At 40.3% G+C, this 17,908-nt stretch overlaps 1 protein-coding gene across 3 annotated transcripts in view; it reads left to right on the top strand.

Moving 5' to 3' along the window:
- The first annotated feature begins 5,359 nt into the window (after positions 1-5,359).
- ppp2r2d (protein phosphatase 2, regulatory subunit B, delta) overlaps positions 5,360-17,908 on the top strand; it is a 55,988-nt gene continuing 43,439 nt past the window's right edge. For 2 of the 3 annotated variants that reach the window (XM_063071796.1, XM_063071794.1), the window contains exons 1-2: positions 5,360-5,520; positions 5,616-5,696. In XM_063071796.1, coding sequence (XP_062927866.1) covers positions 5,514-5,520; positions 5,616-5,696 — 88 coding nt within the window. In that variant the 5' untranslated portion in view covers positions 5,360-5,513. Of the gene's footprint in view, positions 5,521-5,615; positions 5,697-17,908 lie in introns of those variants that run through there. The other variant, XM_063071795.1, reaches the window with a different exon arrangement.

Below are 17,908 nucleotides of genomic sequence, written 5' to 3'. Positions count from 1 at the left end.
AGCTGGCATTTTCTGTTATTATTTCAGATTCCCACATCTGTAGGTTTGTTTATTTTCTGTTTTACTAGTTTGTCCACATCTGGGGTACTATGTACAATAGTGGGTGCTACACTTTAAGAAAGGTGTGAAGGCTTTAAAATAGGTTCTGATGGGCTTTGATTGAAATGATTCTAGGAATGAGATAGAGTAGGTTTGGAGAGGATGTTTCATACGGGGGGCGGGGGCAGTCCAAGACCAGAGCACACAGCCTGAGAAATGAAGGACATCCATTCAGAATGGAGATGAGGAGGAATTTCTTTAGCTGGAAAGTGGTGAATCTGTGGAATCTATTTCCACAGGCAATGGGCCATTGGGCATACGGTATTTAAGGCAGAAGATTGGGGCTGAGGGGGAAATGGATAGGCTATGATGAAATGTCAGAGCATACTCAATAGGCCATATGGCCTAATTCTGCTCCTATATCTTTCGGTCTTATGGTGGACTTGAGAAACTAGTTATTCTCCTTGGAGCAGAGGAGGTAGCAATGGGATCTGATAGAAGCATTAGAAAACATGAAGGGTATAAATTGGTTTTAAAAGAACTGTTCTCATTAACATCAAAAGTCAAGAGGTACAGGATGAAGGTGATTGGCCAAAGAACCAAAGTGACATTAGGATCAATTAAAAAAGAAAACTTAAGAAATATTGAATAAGCTAGGCAACATTTATGGAAAGAGAAAGAGGGTAAGTAGTTTTCAAAGCAGAGCTGGGAGGGGGGTAGATTCCAGAGTGAAATAGGCTTCTATTTGGAGAATTTGGCTGTTCTGTTTCCTTTTACAGAAGCCAGTGGCTACCCTTTTTAGTTTGGGGAGGCTGTACACTGACTGAAATTACATGACCTTGAAAAGCTGACCTTGAAAAGCTGAAAGTCCATGGCATGGAGTTTGGAAATAGGAAAATTAGAATGCAGTAGAAGGGCAATCAACTTCTCGAACCTACCCCATCATTCAACAAAATTATGACTCATCCAATCTTGGCCTCATCATACACAAAATATTGGACGAACTCAACAAGTCCAGCAGCATCTATAGAGGGGAATAAGCAATGGACATCTGGAGCCAAGACCCTTCATCAGAACTTGAAACAAAGGGGGCAGAAATCAGAATAAGAAGGTGAGGGGGGGTGATAGGTAAGGAGGAAGTTGGGTTGGGTGGGTGAGTGGGGGAGGTGGATGATTTAAGAAGCTGGGAGGTGATCAGTAAAAGAGGTAAAGGGCTGAAGGAATTTAATACAAGAGGACAATGGACCATGGAAGAGAAGGAAGCAGGAGGAACACCAGAATGGGAAATGGAAAAAGAGAGAAGGGGGAAAGGGAAATAGTTACCAGAGGTTAAGAGAAATTGATGTTCAATGACTGTCAATGCCCCTTCCGGTCCCTTTCCCTTGCTCACTGACAACACTGCTCTGCTGTATCCACCTTGAATATATTTAATAACTCTACCCCAGAGTTCTCTAGGGTAGAGAATTCCAAAGTTATGCAGTTCTTTGAAAGGAAACTTCCTCATCTTGATCTCAAATAAATTACCTTACCAATGCCCCTCTAGGGGAAATATCCTGAGTATCCACTCTGTCAATTCCTCACAGAATCCTATGTTTCAATAATATATGAGAGGGTAGAACGTGGAGAGAATGCAAGAAAGGGAAAGTGGCAAATTCTTGCCCATCATTTTTGCCCCTTCCCCTCAGTTTTACTCCCTTTGAGCCTTCATCCCTATTCCCTTTCACCCCGACGCATTCCCTTCTCTCTTCTTCATGACCTCCCATCCTTAAACTTTTCCCTAATGTTTCACAGAATTATTGAATGCCTTCTGGAAATCTAGAGAGTAGGCATAGGTAGAGTAAGGAGAGGTAGGTAAGGGATGGGATATAAGCTTTACATTGATTAAGAAGAGGTATGGAAGTGAAATGATGGAGAGACAGAAGGAAAGCAATAGAGAGAGGTAGTAGAAGTATTTTGCCCCTTTGAGGGCTTGTTTGTTGTATTCTCTCTGGTCATTTGTATGGGGCAACATCTTCACATTGTTCTCTCTTTCATCATGCCATTACCTTCTTCTCTAAATCCCATTTCCTACCTTTCTCTTAAAGTATTTCTCAAAAGCAAAGCAATTTTACCTTTGCAGTATTCTAAAATATAGTTATCCTGCAATTGTTTCCCAACGTATCAAATTAAATTTATATTTAGTTTTGTTTTGGAAAATAGTACAATTACTCAATCACTTTATTATCTAAAGTTATAAGTTGGAAGTGTAATGTTAGGTTATGTTGTAATGTTACAATGTGATCGGTAACCAACTATCAACATCGTGTTATTGCTCTCAGCATCAGGCATTGTACTGCTGAGGGAGTACATGTCTTTCTTTCTCTCCAACAACCCCGCCCCCCCCCCCCAAAAATTCAGGTTAAAATATGCTTTTCTTTTACTTTCTAGGATGAAGACCAACATTGATTACACATACTCGTAGATAATCACATTCCTGACCTGTTGTAGCCCTTCACATGAAAGTACTGCCACAATGTTCCAGAATTTACACCCAGCAATGATGAAGGAAATGATCAGATCAAATTGTTATTACTTCTGTTACCAGGTAGCTGGTACAATGTTTTCAATATCAGGGCTGTTCTGGAACTGTGAGCATTTGAAGAGGCCTGTTGGCTATTTTTCAAAACTGATGATAATGGTCAATATATTGTTGGTAAAAGAATTAGCTTTCATCCTTGTAGAGATATTTTGTACCTCTCAGTACAAGTCTTGATCAAGGGAGGTCACGGGGTTTTAAAGTTCTAATTCATGTTTTCAAACTTAGCTTCAAACTCAAAGTTAATTTATTATCAAAGTACATATATGTTACCATATACAAACCTGAGATTCATTTTCTTGTGGATATACCCAGTAAATCTACAAAATAATAACCATAACAGAATCACTGAAAGATTGCCCAAGTAGTCGTTCAACCAGAATGCATAAGACAACAAACTGTATAAATACAAAGGAAATAATAATACATAAGTAAATAAATAAAGCAAGCAATAAATTTGAGAACATGAGATGAAGAGCGCTTGAAAGTCAGTGCTTTGGCTGTGGGAACATTTCAATGATGGGATAGTGAAGTTGAGTGAAGTTATCCCCTTTGGTTCAAGAGCCTGATGGTGAGAGGTATTAACTGTTCATAAATCTGATGGTGTGAGTCTTGAGGCTCCTGTACCTTCTTCCTAATGGCAGCAGTGAAAAGAGAGCATGTCCTGGCTGGTGGAGGTCCCCAATGATGGATGCTGCTTTCCTGCGATAGCATTTCATGTATATGTGCTCAATGGTTGGGAGGGCTTTGCCCATGATGTACTATGCCAAATCCACTGCTTTTTGTAGGATTTTCCATTGAGCTTTTCAGAGCAGACAGTGATATAGTCAGAAATATACTCTCCACTATAGATCTATAGAAGTTTGTCAAAGTTTTAGATGTCATGCCAAATCTCCACAAACCCCTAAGGAATTAAAGGCGTTGTTGTGCTTTCTTCATAATTACACTTACTTGCTGGGCTCAGGACAGGTCCCTCAAAATAATAACTCCTAGGATTTTAAAGTTGCTAACCCTCTCCACCTCTGATCATCCTATGAGGACGGACGCATGGACTGCTGGTTTTCCTCTCCTGAATTCTTATAATCAGCAAGATTTTCAGTCTCCCTCCAATATGCTGACTCATCACCTCCTTTGATTCAGCCTACAACAGTGGTGTTTTCAGCAAACCTGAATATGGCATTGGAGCTACGTATGCTTAGCCACAGAATCATAAGTGTAAAGCGAGTAGAGCAGAGAACTAAGCTCACAGCTTTGCAGTATACCTGTGCTGATGGAGAATGTGGAGGAGATATTGTTACCAATCCAAACTACTGAGATCTCAAAGTGAGGAAATCCAGGACCTATAAGAAGATATTGAGGCCAAGGTCTTGGAACTTATGACTAATTTTGAGGGGATGATAGTACTGAATGCTGAGCTGTAGTTGATAAAGAGCATCCTGATGTATGCATTTATTGATCAAATGTTTACAAAAAGATTACAAATTGTAAATGATCTAAGTGACAAACTACTAGTTATGTTCTGCATCACAGCATCACTCCAACTTTGTACCCAAATACATCAGTTCATAGTAGCCAACAGGTGGAGGAGCATGTTGTCTGCTGCTCCAGATTCCAGCATCTGTATTCTCTTGAAACCAGTCATCCAAACGTTCCACAACCCTTCTCAAAGTCAAAGCTGAGTTTGTTGCCATTTGCCCAAGTTCAAGTAAACAGGGAAGCAATGAAAAACTTACTACAGCAACATCATATCAGGTAACGAGTATTCACAAGAAAAATATTAATTATACTCAATTTCTACAAGAAAAACACAATCATTTTTTAAGAACTGGTCCTTCGTCCTGTGACCTTGTGACCTGTTAACCTACTCTTAAGACCAATCTAACCCTTCCTTCCAAAATAGCTCTTTCATTCATGTACCTATCTTAAGACTCTCTTAAGATAGGTACATGATGTATCTGCCCAAACCACCACCTCATGAGAATATTCCATGCAACAGATGGGTCTCAGCCCAAAACGTCCACCGTTCTCTTTTCTATAGATGTTGCCTGATGTGCTGAATTCCTCCAGCAACTTGTGTGTTGCTTGGATTTCCAGCATCTACAGATTATCTCTTATGAGAACATTCCATACACTTATCACTCTCTGTGTAAAACCTGCCCCTCACATCCACCGTATACATTGCTCCAATCACTTTAAACATCCCCTCTCGCATTAGCCATTGGCACCCTGACAAAAGTATGCTGATTCTTCGCTCTATCATCACCTTATACAAATAAAGTCCACTGCAGTGCAACGCGGTCACAGTGTTGCTATACTGAGACAGAGATTAGTGTCTTGCTGAGTTTCTCCAGCATTTTGCGTGTGTGTTGCTCAAGATTTCCGCTATCTGCAGAATCTCTTGTGTTAGTGATTTGGGCTCGGCAAGTTGATGTATGAACCCAATGGTTAATGGGGAGTAGCTGTTCTTGAACATGAGAATAGGACCCAATGGCAGCTAAAAGAAAATGACATGGGGAGGATGGTGGGGATATTTGATGACAGATGTTGCCTTCTCTAAGTATTGCCGATGGTGGGTAGGGATGTGCCCGTGATGTACTGAGCTGTCCTCTTCATTCTGCAGCCTCGTACGTTACTGCGCTTTCGGATTCCTGTCTCCTGCCTGTGCGCGCTCCCACACACACACACACACACACACACACCGTGACGCGGCCCCTTTAAGGCGCTCGGCAGCGCGCACAGAGCGACGTCACCGAATCATGTCGTCGGGCGGTGTCCGCCATCTTGCCAGGTTGCTGACAGTCCGCCGGCGCTGATCGATGTTTTCCTCCTCGCCATCGTCTTCCAAGCCAAATCGCCGGGGAGCACCCGCCCACCCAGCCAGCGGGAGCAGCTGAAGGCCATGGCGGGTAAGAACGGGTGCATGTCGAAGTCTCCGGATTCCCCACTCCCTCCCCCTCGCCAGGCCTGCCGTCACTGACAGCGTGTGTTTTGCCTTTGCCAGGGATCGGAGTCGGCGGTAACAACGACCTGCAGTGGTGCTTCTCCCAGGTGAAAGGCGCTGTCGACGAGGACGTGGCGGAAGGTGAGTCTGATTATTAGAGGTCAGGCCTTACCTCCACTGCCGCTGTGGGGCGGGGTTGTCGCGCCGGGTGCCAGGCCTGACATACCCACCGGGTTCCGCGGAACCCATTCCCGGAGGTGGCATACACTTGCCCGCCCGCATCCACCCCGCCTTCCCCTTTCGCCAGTTGGTTAATTTTGAGCGGCAGACGGAGTAAAAAGTTCCCGTTGGTGGGAGTGACGTAAATGGTGTGCGCCTGCTGCCGCCGCTGGCGAGGGGACTGGGTGAAGGCATGTGACGTGCTCCAGACAATGTGCGATCGCACCTTTACTGGTTAAAGGGATAAAGGCCCTGGAGAAGAACATTAAAAATCCTTTTTTTTGGGGGGGAGCTGAATGAGTGTGTATTAAAAGGTTTAATGCATTGTTGGAGTTGATCCTAGTCGTGTATGGTATTTCTGCCTCCTTTCATCAAATCACTGTATATAGCACAGAAGGATGCAATTTGACCCATCTGTTCCGGAATTCTGATGCAGGGTTTCCTTAGTTCCTTTTCTCTTAACACATGCCGCTCAGCCCTCTGAATTCATCCAGCTGACAGGGTTTCCCAATCTTCTGTTATGCCATGGAGCCTTGCTATTGACCGAGGGGTCAGTGGATTGCAGGTTAGGTACTCCTAGATTGTTTGTTGCTCCAGATTCTAGCATCTGCACACTCTTGTGTCTCCATTCAACCCATCAGGTCCATATTGGCTCTCTACTGGAGCAGCACTCATTGGTCCTTTCTCTTCAGGCTTCCAGCTTTTACCAACTATTTATTTATATAGTTTCTTCATGAATGCCACAAATGGAATCTGCCTCCTTCATCTCTGCAGACAGTGCATTCCAGTATCCAAAGAGCATTGGAAGATCTGATTGACTGAACACAGTTCTCATTTGAGTTTGTTGAACAATTAACTCTGTTGCTGGTGTTCAAGGAACCATAGTGGAAGTATTTAAAAAGAAATATGTTACTATATCTTATTGAATTGTGGGTTTAAAATACCACAATACCAAAGCTTCAATTTATGTATCAATAGCAATAATCTCATGTTTCCTTTTTATGCTAAATAGCTTAACATTAAAATTGTAATGTCTGCTTTACCTGTTGGATAAGAAAGCTCTAAAGTATACAAATTTAAGATTTTAGAAAAAAGTTAAGGTTTTACTTCAGTGTAAATGTTGATAACTGATTATCTTGCATGGAGTATGAACCATTTAAGGATAATATTATGCATTGTCATCCAAAATAGTGAACCAGTTTAATTTTTTTTATTAAAATCACCCATTTTACTTCATCTGAATGGAGCTCATTATTCCCTGTGTATTTCAATCCATATAATGTGAATTAAACATTGGAGTGTAGCATCAATAAAATATTAGTGAGATGAAATAATTATTCTAGTTCACTAATACTTTTGTGAGATGGTGGAATAATTTGTATTCATGAAATAGAGCTGTGATACAAAATTAATTATTGTAGTTGAAGAGCTTGAGTTCTTAATATAATCTAGAAGAAATAAACACAAACTATTTTTTTTATCCTGAAACCTTGATTATGAAAGATGGAACATTGAGGATGATGTTTGGAAATTGCTGAACACAATTATGTTGTAAAATAATTCTTTATAAGAATTAGCAAACTTAGATGAATGTTAGAAAATAGTAGTTGTATTCAGATCATGGTTAGCCGTGGAATTAATTTCAATTATTTGTATCTGTGTCCTTACATGTTGTCCTCATTAACTTAATATCTAATATTTAACATTATTTATAATGTACTTGTCTGGCTCAGTGATTGCACTTCTATTGCACGTTTTAATATCCATTGTATTGTGGGAAACCTGTTGATCATATTGATAAAACAAAAACAATTTGAGTATTTTGGAACATGATTGGCTCTTTTGCATTTTGTCAGATAATAAAATCATCCAACTTTTAAGAATCATAATGGTCTCCCTTTAATATGGCACTGGATGAGAAATGTGAAGAAAAGTGATTCTGGAATTGAATATAAATTGAGGAAGATAAACTGGGTTGTGCATTAACTTATGGAAATTCAATTCCATTCAAATAAAGTTGACTTGATTTGCACTGTTAGATGGATATTTTAAGTGAATAATAATTTACAGTTTTATATCACGCTTTGTGTATTCATTCTTGTATTCTGGAGCATACTTCCAGCAATTGTCTGTTATTTGCCCACCTTAATTAATTCACTATCTTCAACAATGACTCAGCAATTATTGTCATTTCAGTGAGTTTTCCAATTCTACTTCATTTTGTGGCAAATATAAAATCTTTTGGTAAATATGATTGTGATACTATTGAGATAGAAAGTATTACATTAAAGTTAATCTGTTATACGAGATTCTGCAGATGCTGGAAATCGAGCAACATCCACAAAATGCTGGAGGATTTCAGCAGGTCGGGCAGCATCTGTGGAGGGAATAGTCAGTCGATGTTTCAGACTGAGACCCTTTATCAGAACTGGAAAGGAAAGAGGCAGAAACCAGAATTTTGGGTGGCACAGTGGTTAGCTCAGCCCCTTACTGTATCAGTGACCTGGGTTCAATTCCTGCCGCCGCATGTAAAAGGAGTTTATGTGTCCTGTCTGTGATCGCATGGGTTTCCTCCCACAGTCCAAGGAAATACCAGTTGGTAGGATAATTGGTCATTGTAAATTGTCCCGTGACTAGGCTAGGATTAAATAAGGGGATTGCTAGGCAGCATGGTTCAAAGGGCTGGAAAGGCCTATTCCATGTTGTATCTCAATTGGGAGGGAGGGGAAGGAGAAGAAGCTTGTAGGTGATAAATTAATCTGTTTAGTTTAAAATGGCAAAATAACAGATCAATCCCAGTCAGCTTTGATTAAGTGGCATTGCTGCATCCTTGTTGATAGTTATTTTTTCGAATTGAAATTAATGAATTTTACCAGAGTGATAAAGGTTAAATGGTTAATTGGTATTTATCTTTTTGCTGTTTTGTTTTGCCTGGTGAAAATTACTAGTATTGTAATATAAAAGCAAAATGCTGAGACTTTTAGAAATGCTCAGAAGGTTGCACTGCAAATTTGGGAAGAGAAACAGTTGGTGTTTCAGTTCTGTGGTCTTTTGCTAAAGTTAAAGATCATGTTTGGAAAAAGCATGGGGAGAGAAAAATGGAATAGAGGGAAATGACAAAAGCAACAGAATAAAATGAAGTGAAGAACGAATGAGGGACTTGAGGGGATGGATGTAAATGGAAGTAGCTGACTCATTATCTGAAACTTGAATCTGGTATTGTGTTTGAGTATATGCACTGTGCATTCAAAAGATGAGATGCTATGTTTGAATCTGATAATTATGTTGATAGCTGGAATGTTATGTAGCAATTTAGTAATATATAATGGTTTATCACTGTAAAATGAAATAACAGTTTCAATTTTCACTTTGGAAATTCAGTTTTATACCTTTGACATGCTTTCTGTGCCAGAATTTCATCTTTTCTCCATGAACTGCAGTTTTTTGGGCATTGCAGGGATCTTGGAATCCATTGCTCAGTGAATAACCATTTTTGAACACCTTGGGGATAATTAAGTCTTTCCACTACAGTTCTAGATTGGGACCTCATGGATGTGAGTCCCCTATTCATTTCCATCATTATCCCTAGACTTCATTCTCTCCCATAATCTCTGTGACCTCTGTAATCCTTTTGACCATCTGACACCAAGATTTTACTCAATCCCTGATATTCACTTTTCCCGCTACTTACTTGATTTATTTCATGCATGAAATATTTCTTTTGCCGTAATTTCTACAGCACCACTACCACTGACCTCAACATAGGTGCCAAATGGGTCTATTACCACCATTCAATCCAGCTCCCCAAACCTGATTTTACTGTCAAGTCTTGAAAGTGAAACGTCTCATTTGGTATTTGTGGTGTGTGAGTTGAGACAAAGAGGCCAGTGATGGCCTGCCGCAGTACAAGTCTAGCAAACCCAGTTGTGCGCACTAGAATTAGTAGGTCTGATTCATAGCCACAGGTCTATCTTGCCTCTCTGGCCCTGAAATTCCCTTCATCATGACATGGTCAATGATGCTTATTCCACTTTTTATTCTTTATGAGCTCCAGTTCCTCCTCCTGTGATGTGTACAAATTCACTGGACCTTTCTAGCGACCCAGTTTACATCTATAAATCCTATCACAGCTTAGTTTGTTGCATTTTTGATCTCCTGTCGTCTATACCAATGGGGTATTTTATTTTATTTAGAGATACAGCATGCTAACAGGCCCTTTAGGCCTAATGAGCACGTGTTGCCCACTTACACCCATATGAGCAATTGACCTACTATCCTGTATATCTTTTGGAATGTGGGAAGAAACAAGAGCAACTAGGGAAACCCACATGGTCACAGGGACAATGTGGATTGCTGCACTGTAATCACGTTATGTTCACCACTGCGCTACCATGCCACCACCCCCCCACCTTGCTTTTGCAGATCTGATTTTTGCAATCTATCACTGAATTGCTCCCCTTTTTTTTAATGCACTTTGACCACGCTTTTGATTTTTCTTCAAATCTTCATTGACTGTGTTGTTTTTGTTTGCAGCATCTTAAAAGTTTGTTAATTGAATTATTAAACTGGAAAAATGATAGTACATTTTAAATAGGAAGTAACTGAATTTGTGCCTCAGGCTGAATAGCATGGACTCCCAGAGGTCTCGCACTGCAGTATCATGTTTGAAAGCTGTCGGTCCATCCCTTTCTTTGTAACAACAAACTTTGTGATTGAAGTTCATAAATTAGCATATTTCAAATTTGTTAGATATAGTTTGCTGCTGAAATGCCCGAGTTAACTTGTTTATCTAACATGGAGTTGTTACGACCTCTGTGTGTATTTCACTAAAATGTGAAAGCCTACGTTTTCCATTCAGGATTATTTGGCAATAACTAGATACTAATTAGGAGTACAGACTCTCTGTACTCCATAAGTAACATGGCAGTTTTCATCATATCTTGTTGCATTCAGATTTATAATGCCACTGTATGGAGGTAGACAAAGAATGACTGCCTGTCTGTTACCTGAGAAATCATTGATGCAGGTAAATGTAGTCCAGAGGGTCCACAGAAGGTTCACGAGGATTGTACTGGGAAGGAAAGGGTAAACTGATAAGGAGCATTTGATAGCTCAAGGATTCAGTGGAGTTTTGAATAAATAGAGGAGGTGTGTCTCGTTGAGACCTAGCGAATATTGAAAGTCCTAGATAGAATGGCTATTGAGAGGATGTTTCCAATAGTGAGGAAGTGTAGGACCAGAGGGGAGAGCCTCAGAATAGAAGGACATCCCTTTAGAATAGAAATGAGGAATTTCTTTAGCCAGAAGCTGGTGAATCTATGGAGTTCATTGCTCCAGACAGCTGTAGAGGCTGAATCATTGGCTATACTTAACGTGGAGGTTGACACATTTTTGATAAGTAAGGGTGTCAAAAGTTACAGGCAGAAGTCAGGAGAATGGTGTTGAGGAGGATAATAAATCAGCCATGCTAGAATGGCGAATCATACTCAATGCGTCAAATGGCCTAATTCTGCTCCGAAGTATTATTGGTTAGTATTGGTTCTTTGTGGTGGGCCTAAGAGAGAGGTCCTGTGCTCCACAACTCTGACTCCATACCCCCAGCAGCATTGGCAATGCTGGAAAATATCTTGTGGCAAGTGGCTTGTCTTCTATCGCCACATAGACTTTCCACAATCTGTGTTGCCCAAGTGGAGAATGTGATAAAATGCTTTCCTCCTGCCTGGATAAATGCACATTCAAAAACATACTTAAAAATTTGGCATCATCCAAGTAAAAGCATTATGCTTAATTGGCATCTTAAACATTCACTCCTTATACTACATTTGCAATATGGTTTAATATGCATCATTTGCAGACTGGATTGCAGCTACTTACTGAGGCTATTTTGATACACTTCCCAAGCGTGAGACCTTCACAATTGAGAAGGACAAAGACATACGATACATAGAATAATACCTCCTGGTAGTACTCATCTAGATTACACTGTATATTGATGAAAAATACAATTTTTTTTGTATATTTGTACACAAACTATTCATATTTTGTATATATGAATAAATACTCATTCCTCCCCCTTGGAAGTTTTGAATCACAGTGGATTTAATTTGTTTTTTGACACTGATCAACAGAAAAAGACCCTTTTGTGTCAAAGTGAAAACAGCTAACTACAAAGTGACCTAAATTAATAACAAGTTTAAAACAAAATAATTGATTGCATAGGTATTCACCCTGACACACCAAATCAACACTGGTGCAGCCAGTTGGTTGCAGAAGTCACATCATTAGTTAAATGGAGAGCTGTTTTTGAAGACCTCTGTGCAGTCAAGTGTTTCAAGTGATTGTAGTAAAAATACATCTGTATCTGGAAGGTTCAGTTGCTAGTGAGCCAGTATCCTGGCAAAAAAACTACACCATGAAGACAAAAACGTACTGGCCATGAAAGAACAAATAAAGGGAAAAGGGAAATAGAAAATAAGAGTAATTCTGGGGTACCCCGCCTTTATCCAGACATACCGACCAATTTCCGCAAACGATACTAATGATGATTGGGAATGGGGAGGGTGACATAATAATCCTGTTGTACTATCCACAGCTGTACAGTGCCTGTTTTACCATGGTCAGGTTCCTCACCCCATATGGTTCTTGCCCTGGTGCCTCAATCACCAACTGGACAGTCATTGCATCGCCATTCCTCCAGAATGGTTAGGAAGCCCAATCCCCACGCGCAGTCAGACCGGACCCCTGAACAAGTGCCATTGGTTTTACCTACAGACTCAGTATCAATTGCCCATGAGGACATATCCTAACTCACAAGCTGGAGTGGCGGGACGAGCACCTATGCAAATCCATAAACCCTGGACCCCTTCCGAACTCTGTGGTATACTGAATGCCGCCCCTGACAAAAAGGTCGACCCCCAAGGGTTCTGTAATTATTTAAGAACTGTCCTGACTATTTATTCTGCTAACTCCCGAGATTTGTTCCCTCTGACTATGGCCACCCTTACTCCTACTGATCAGACACGATTCACCACTCGGCTCGGACATGGCAGCTACGACCAACAAGAGAGCAGAAATTGGATGGGATGCTGCTTCCTGGCTTACCTTGTACCCCACATGTGAATGCACCCTTCCCTCCTACGGCACAAGTGAGCAATCTCACAACTGCTGCGCTTCTGGATGATAGCTTTCCCCTTCTACGGGGCAGCCCGCAGTTCAGACGGGCGGTTCGAGTCCCCCGGAATAGTAAATCAAGATGGGTAGTTCGAGTCCCCCAGAATAGTAAGCCAAGACAGGCGGTTCGAGTCCCCCGGAATAGTAAGTCAAGACGAGCTTGCTAATAAACAGTATGTACTTTTAAGTAAATGTTGTTTGACAGTTATTCCCTGGGTCTGAACCTAAAGGCCTCCGATAGAGTGGCAGATCAACACTCCATGAAAAGGTATTGAAAAGCACAATTCAGGAGATGTATACAAGAAAATTTCCAAGTCACTGAATATCCCTTGGAGTACAGTTAAGTTGTTCATCAAGAAATGGAAAGAATATGGCACAGCTGTAAATCTGCCTAAAGCAGGCCGTCCTCAAAAACTGAGTGACTGTGCAAGGAGGGGACTAGTGAAGGAGGCCACTAGGAGACCTATGACAACTCAGATGTGCAAAGCTGTTAGAGACCTATCCACACAGATTGAAGGCTGTAATTGCTGCCAAAGGTGCATCTACTAAATACTGACTTGAAGGGGTGAATACTTATATAATCAATTATTTTGTACTTTATATTTGTAATTAATTTACATCACTTTGTAGTAAGTTGTTTTCACTTTGACACGAAAGAGTCTTTTTCTGTTCATCAGTGTCAAAAAAGCCAAGTTAAATGCACTGTGATTCAATGTTGTAAAACAATGAAACATGAAAACTTCCGGGGGGGGGTGAATACTTTTGTAGGCACTGTAATTTTATATACCCTAATCAGGTTAACTCTCAGCCTCTTTTGTTCCAGGGAATACAAAACCCAGACTGTTCAATCACTTCTTATCATTAGAGTACTTCAATCCAGGTCACATCCAGATGAATCTCTTCTGCACTCCTCCAGCACAATCATATCCTTCCTGTAGCATAGCAGTCACAATTTTCCAAGTGCATATTAACCAGCACTTTGTAAGGTTGCAATATGATGTCCCAGATTTTTTTGTTCTGTAGCTGAACTTTGTTGAGCCCAGAATAAAGCTGTATACAAAGAAAGTTAAAATGCTGTTTGATAATTTTTATATGTATTCATTGAAACTTTTACTTGAAGAGATGGCCTTTCCCAAAAGCCTGGATTTGGTTTTGCAAGGGACTGGCAGCTGTTGGTGGACCTCGAAGGGCAGCTGAAGTTCCCCAACCATATCACAGCCACCACCCTGAGACCAGACATTGTCCTAGTGTCTGAGTCTACTAAGCAAGTGGTGCTGCTGGAACTGACAGTCCCATGGGAAGATAGCTTGGAAGAGGCCTTTGAAAGGAAGCTCTCCAAGTACGCAGGACTGGTCAGCAACTGTCAGCAGGCTGGATGGAGAGCGAGGTGTTTCCCAGTGGAGGTTGGTTGTAGGGGATTCATAGCCCATTCTTTAGTTAGAGCCTTCAGCATTTTGGGCATCGAGGGACAGAGGAAGAGGAGAGCCATCCGCAGTACCACCGATGCGGCAGAGAGGGCCTCAAGATGGCTGTGGCTCAAAAGAGGGGAGCCATGGAGTCATAAGTAACTAGCCATCTGGACACAAGCTGGGGTCTGATCAGCCCCAGCTGGGTCACCTGGAGGAGGTTGTATGATGTTGAAAGACCCGAAACACCCGATGATTCCAGGAACATCACTGAAAATGTGTCCAGAAGCATCAGTAGATGTATGTACACAGCTGATATTTTTGCCTAAGACCATTGGTTTTGATAATTTTAGGCTAATTTTACAATCAAAACATATACAATGCAACTCTTTCAAGATGTATCAGTCAAATTAAACCTGATCAAATACATTTCTTCTCAGGATAACATTTACTTAGTGGTTTTGCAAATTTATTTGAAGGTAGTTTGCACATTTAATAATATTTACATATGAGGTCAAATTGGCATCTTGGTTATAGCTTCTTTTTGTCTTTGTATTTATCAGGCCTGGTTATGATTAATTGAAATATTCATGTCTACGAAAATGCCTCACTTTCACAGAAAATATGAAAAAAAGCATTGCGGTTGATTTGTGAAAAGCAATGCACTCTTAATAAAAAGTGAGTTGCATTCAGACAAAAACTTTTTTAAGAGAAAAAATAGACAAGGAGATTGAGGAAGTAGAAATGATGGAAGAGTAATGGGGGAAAAATATGAAATTTTCTTCATATTTTGGCCCTGCAAAGTTTAAACCACGCATTGTCAGTCTGCACTTGCTACTTACTTTATCCTCAATATCTTGACTTTAGTGTTGCCCTTTCCACACCAGTGACAACTGTATGTCAACATTTCATAATAAGAAAAGTTTTGTCAGTTTGCTAATTGATAAATCTAGCTATTATTGCTTTTTTTCCTATCAACATTAGCTGTATTGTGGTCTGACTTATTCAGATTTGCGAGCTTTGTTTTTTATCACCCATCTTGTTTTTCTTGCATAGGTAACTTAAAACTGTTTATTTTCTTAAACAGATTTTCTTTAGTAGAGTAGTGGTTAGCATAATGCTTTTACAGTGCTAGCGACCCAGGTTCAATTCAGCCACTGTCTGTAAGGAGTTTGTACGTTCTCCTCTTGACCGTGTGGGTTTCCTCCAGGTGCTCCGGTTTCCTCCTACATTTCAAAGATGCATGATTTGATTAATTGGTCACATTGATGTAGTCAGGCATACACGGTCTCATTGGGCCTGAAGGGCCTGTAACTGCGATTTATCTTTAAATAAAATAGATATTTTAGTTAAAATGCAGCTTCAGCCACTCAAACTTATCTCAGACTCTAACCTATTCATCAAGCTCTTTTCTGATCTTTCCTGGCTTTTCATTGGGGAAATGTGCATTGCATTACACTCTACTTTTCCAGAAGGATTATAAATGATAAATGTTGCATAATGTGCTGATTCTTTGGACAAAATGCATTTATAATTCTGTTTGGATTCTTTATTAGTTCTGTTTTGGGACAACCATAACTAACCAGTTAAGCTGTCCATGGAGTATGAAAAGTTAATGGCTTCAGGAGAGAAACAGCCAGTTGCTTGAAATTCAAGAGCTGAGGGAATTCTTTAAATAATAAAGAACCTCTGAGAATTAGATCAAAAGTTGGAATTCTGCTATTACATTTACAAGTGCTAGTAAATGTAATACAGAGACAAGTATATGATTTTGCTTTAGTAGTTTTCAGAGATTCTCTAATGCAAAGCATGCATGCAGTGTAAACAACATGAATTCTGCAGATGCTGGAAATTCAAGCAACACACATCAAAGTTGCTGGTGAACGCAGCAGGCCAGGCAGCATCTCTAGGAAGAGGTACAGTCGACGTTTCAGGCCGAGACCCTTCGTCAGGACTAACTGCAGGAAGAGTTAGTAAGAGATTTCTTACTAACTCTTCCTTCAGTTAGTCCTGACGAAGGGTCTCGGCCTGAAACGTCGACTGTACCTCTTCCTAGAGATGCTGCCTGGCCTGCTGCGTTCACCAGCAACTTTGATGTGTGATGCATACAGTGTGGTGTTTCTGTTTAGTATAATTATTTGCTTATTGTGTCAAAGATATTAATCAAAGAATTATGACTTTGACCTTGGCTGTTATCTCATGTAATTGGATACAGCCTTTTTTAAAGTAAAAATGGACATTCTTCTAAGCACTTTTACTCACCGATTATGCAGCACTGTTGAACTCTGCACCTTCATACAGGGGCCAAGATGAGTCTTTGGCAGCATGGTATCATTGCACTTAGTGTAACAATATTACAGCATCAGCAATCCAGGTTCTATTCTTCCGCTGTCCATAAGGAGGTTATATTGTACGTTCTGCCCATGACAATGTGGGTTTCTTCCGGGTGCTCTAGTTTTCTCCCACATTCCAAATTCACGTGAAATAGTAGGTGAATTGGTCATATGGGTGTAATTGATCAGCACAGGCTTGTTCTATTGGTAGGGCCTGTGCCGTGCTATATCTCTAAATAAGAGAAATAAAATAAATAAACTCTACTCTCCTTGATCTGGGATCTCTAATGTTAATTGCAGCTAATTTATATCAGCCTTGGTAATTCCTGTAAGATCAGTACAACCTTTGAACTAAACCTAGTAAAGCTCCACGTCTGTATGGCTTGGCTAAAATTTTGATAAACTTCTACAAGTGTGTAGTGGAGAGTATATTGACTGGCTACCTCATGGCCTACTGAGGAAACACCAATGCTGAACAGAAGTCCTACAAAAGGTAGTGGATTCAGCCTAGTACATCACGGATAAAGCCCTCCCAACCATTGAGCACATATACATAAAACACTGTTACAGGAAAGCAGCATCCATCATCAGGGATACCCACCATCCACATCATGCTCTCTTCTCGCTGCTGCCATCAGGTAGAATGTACAAGAGATTCAGGATTCACACCAGCAAGTTCAGGAACATATACTATTGCTCAACCATCGGGCTCTTGAATAAAAAGAATAACTACTCTCACTTGCCCTTCATTGAAATGTTCTATAACCAGTGATCTCACTTTAAGGACTCTTTATCTCATTATCTCAAGTTCTCACAATTGTTATTTATTTATGTTTGCATTTGCATAGTTTGTTTTCTTTTGCACTCTAGGTAATCGTTCATTGATCTTGTTACTATCCTATAGATTTGCTGAGTATGCCCACAAGAAAATGAATTTCAGGGTTGTATATGGTGACATATATGTGCTTTTTATTCAGCAAACAAAATGTTTAGGCATTGGGAGAGTCGACAACATTTGCTTTTATTTATTTAGCCAGAATCAGGAGATACAAGTTCCTGAAGGTTCTGTGAATACAGGTGGAAGAGGCTTTGTGCCATTACAATTGGTGTCACTTAATTCTTGCTAACGTGACATTGTGGTGACAACTGTGTAAATTTATGAGAAGAATTTTTCAAGAGGAAGAAAACCAAACTTGTGAAAGAATCAAAAGCAACTTTTTACAAT

This window comes from Mobula hypostoma, chromosome 19 (genome assembly GCF_963921235.1).
Source record: "Mobula hypostoma chromosome 19, sMobHyp1.1, whole genome shotgun sequence".
Lineage (NCBI taxonomy): Eukaryota > Metazoa > Chordata > Chondrichthyes > Myliobatiformes > Myliobatidae > Mobula > Mobula hypostoma.
Note: the sequence above shows the minus strand (reverse complement) of the source record. Positions and strands in the feature narration are given on the sequence as shown.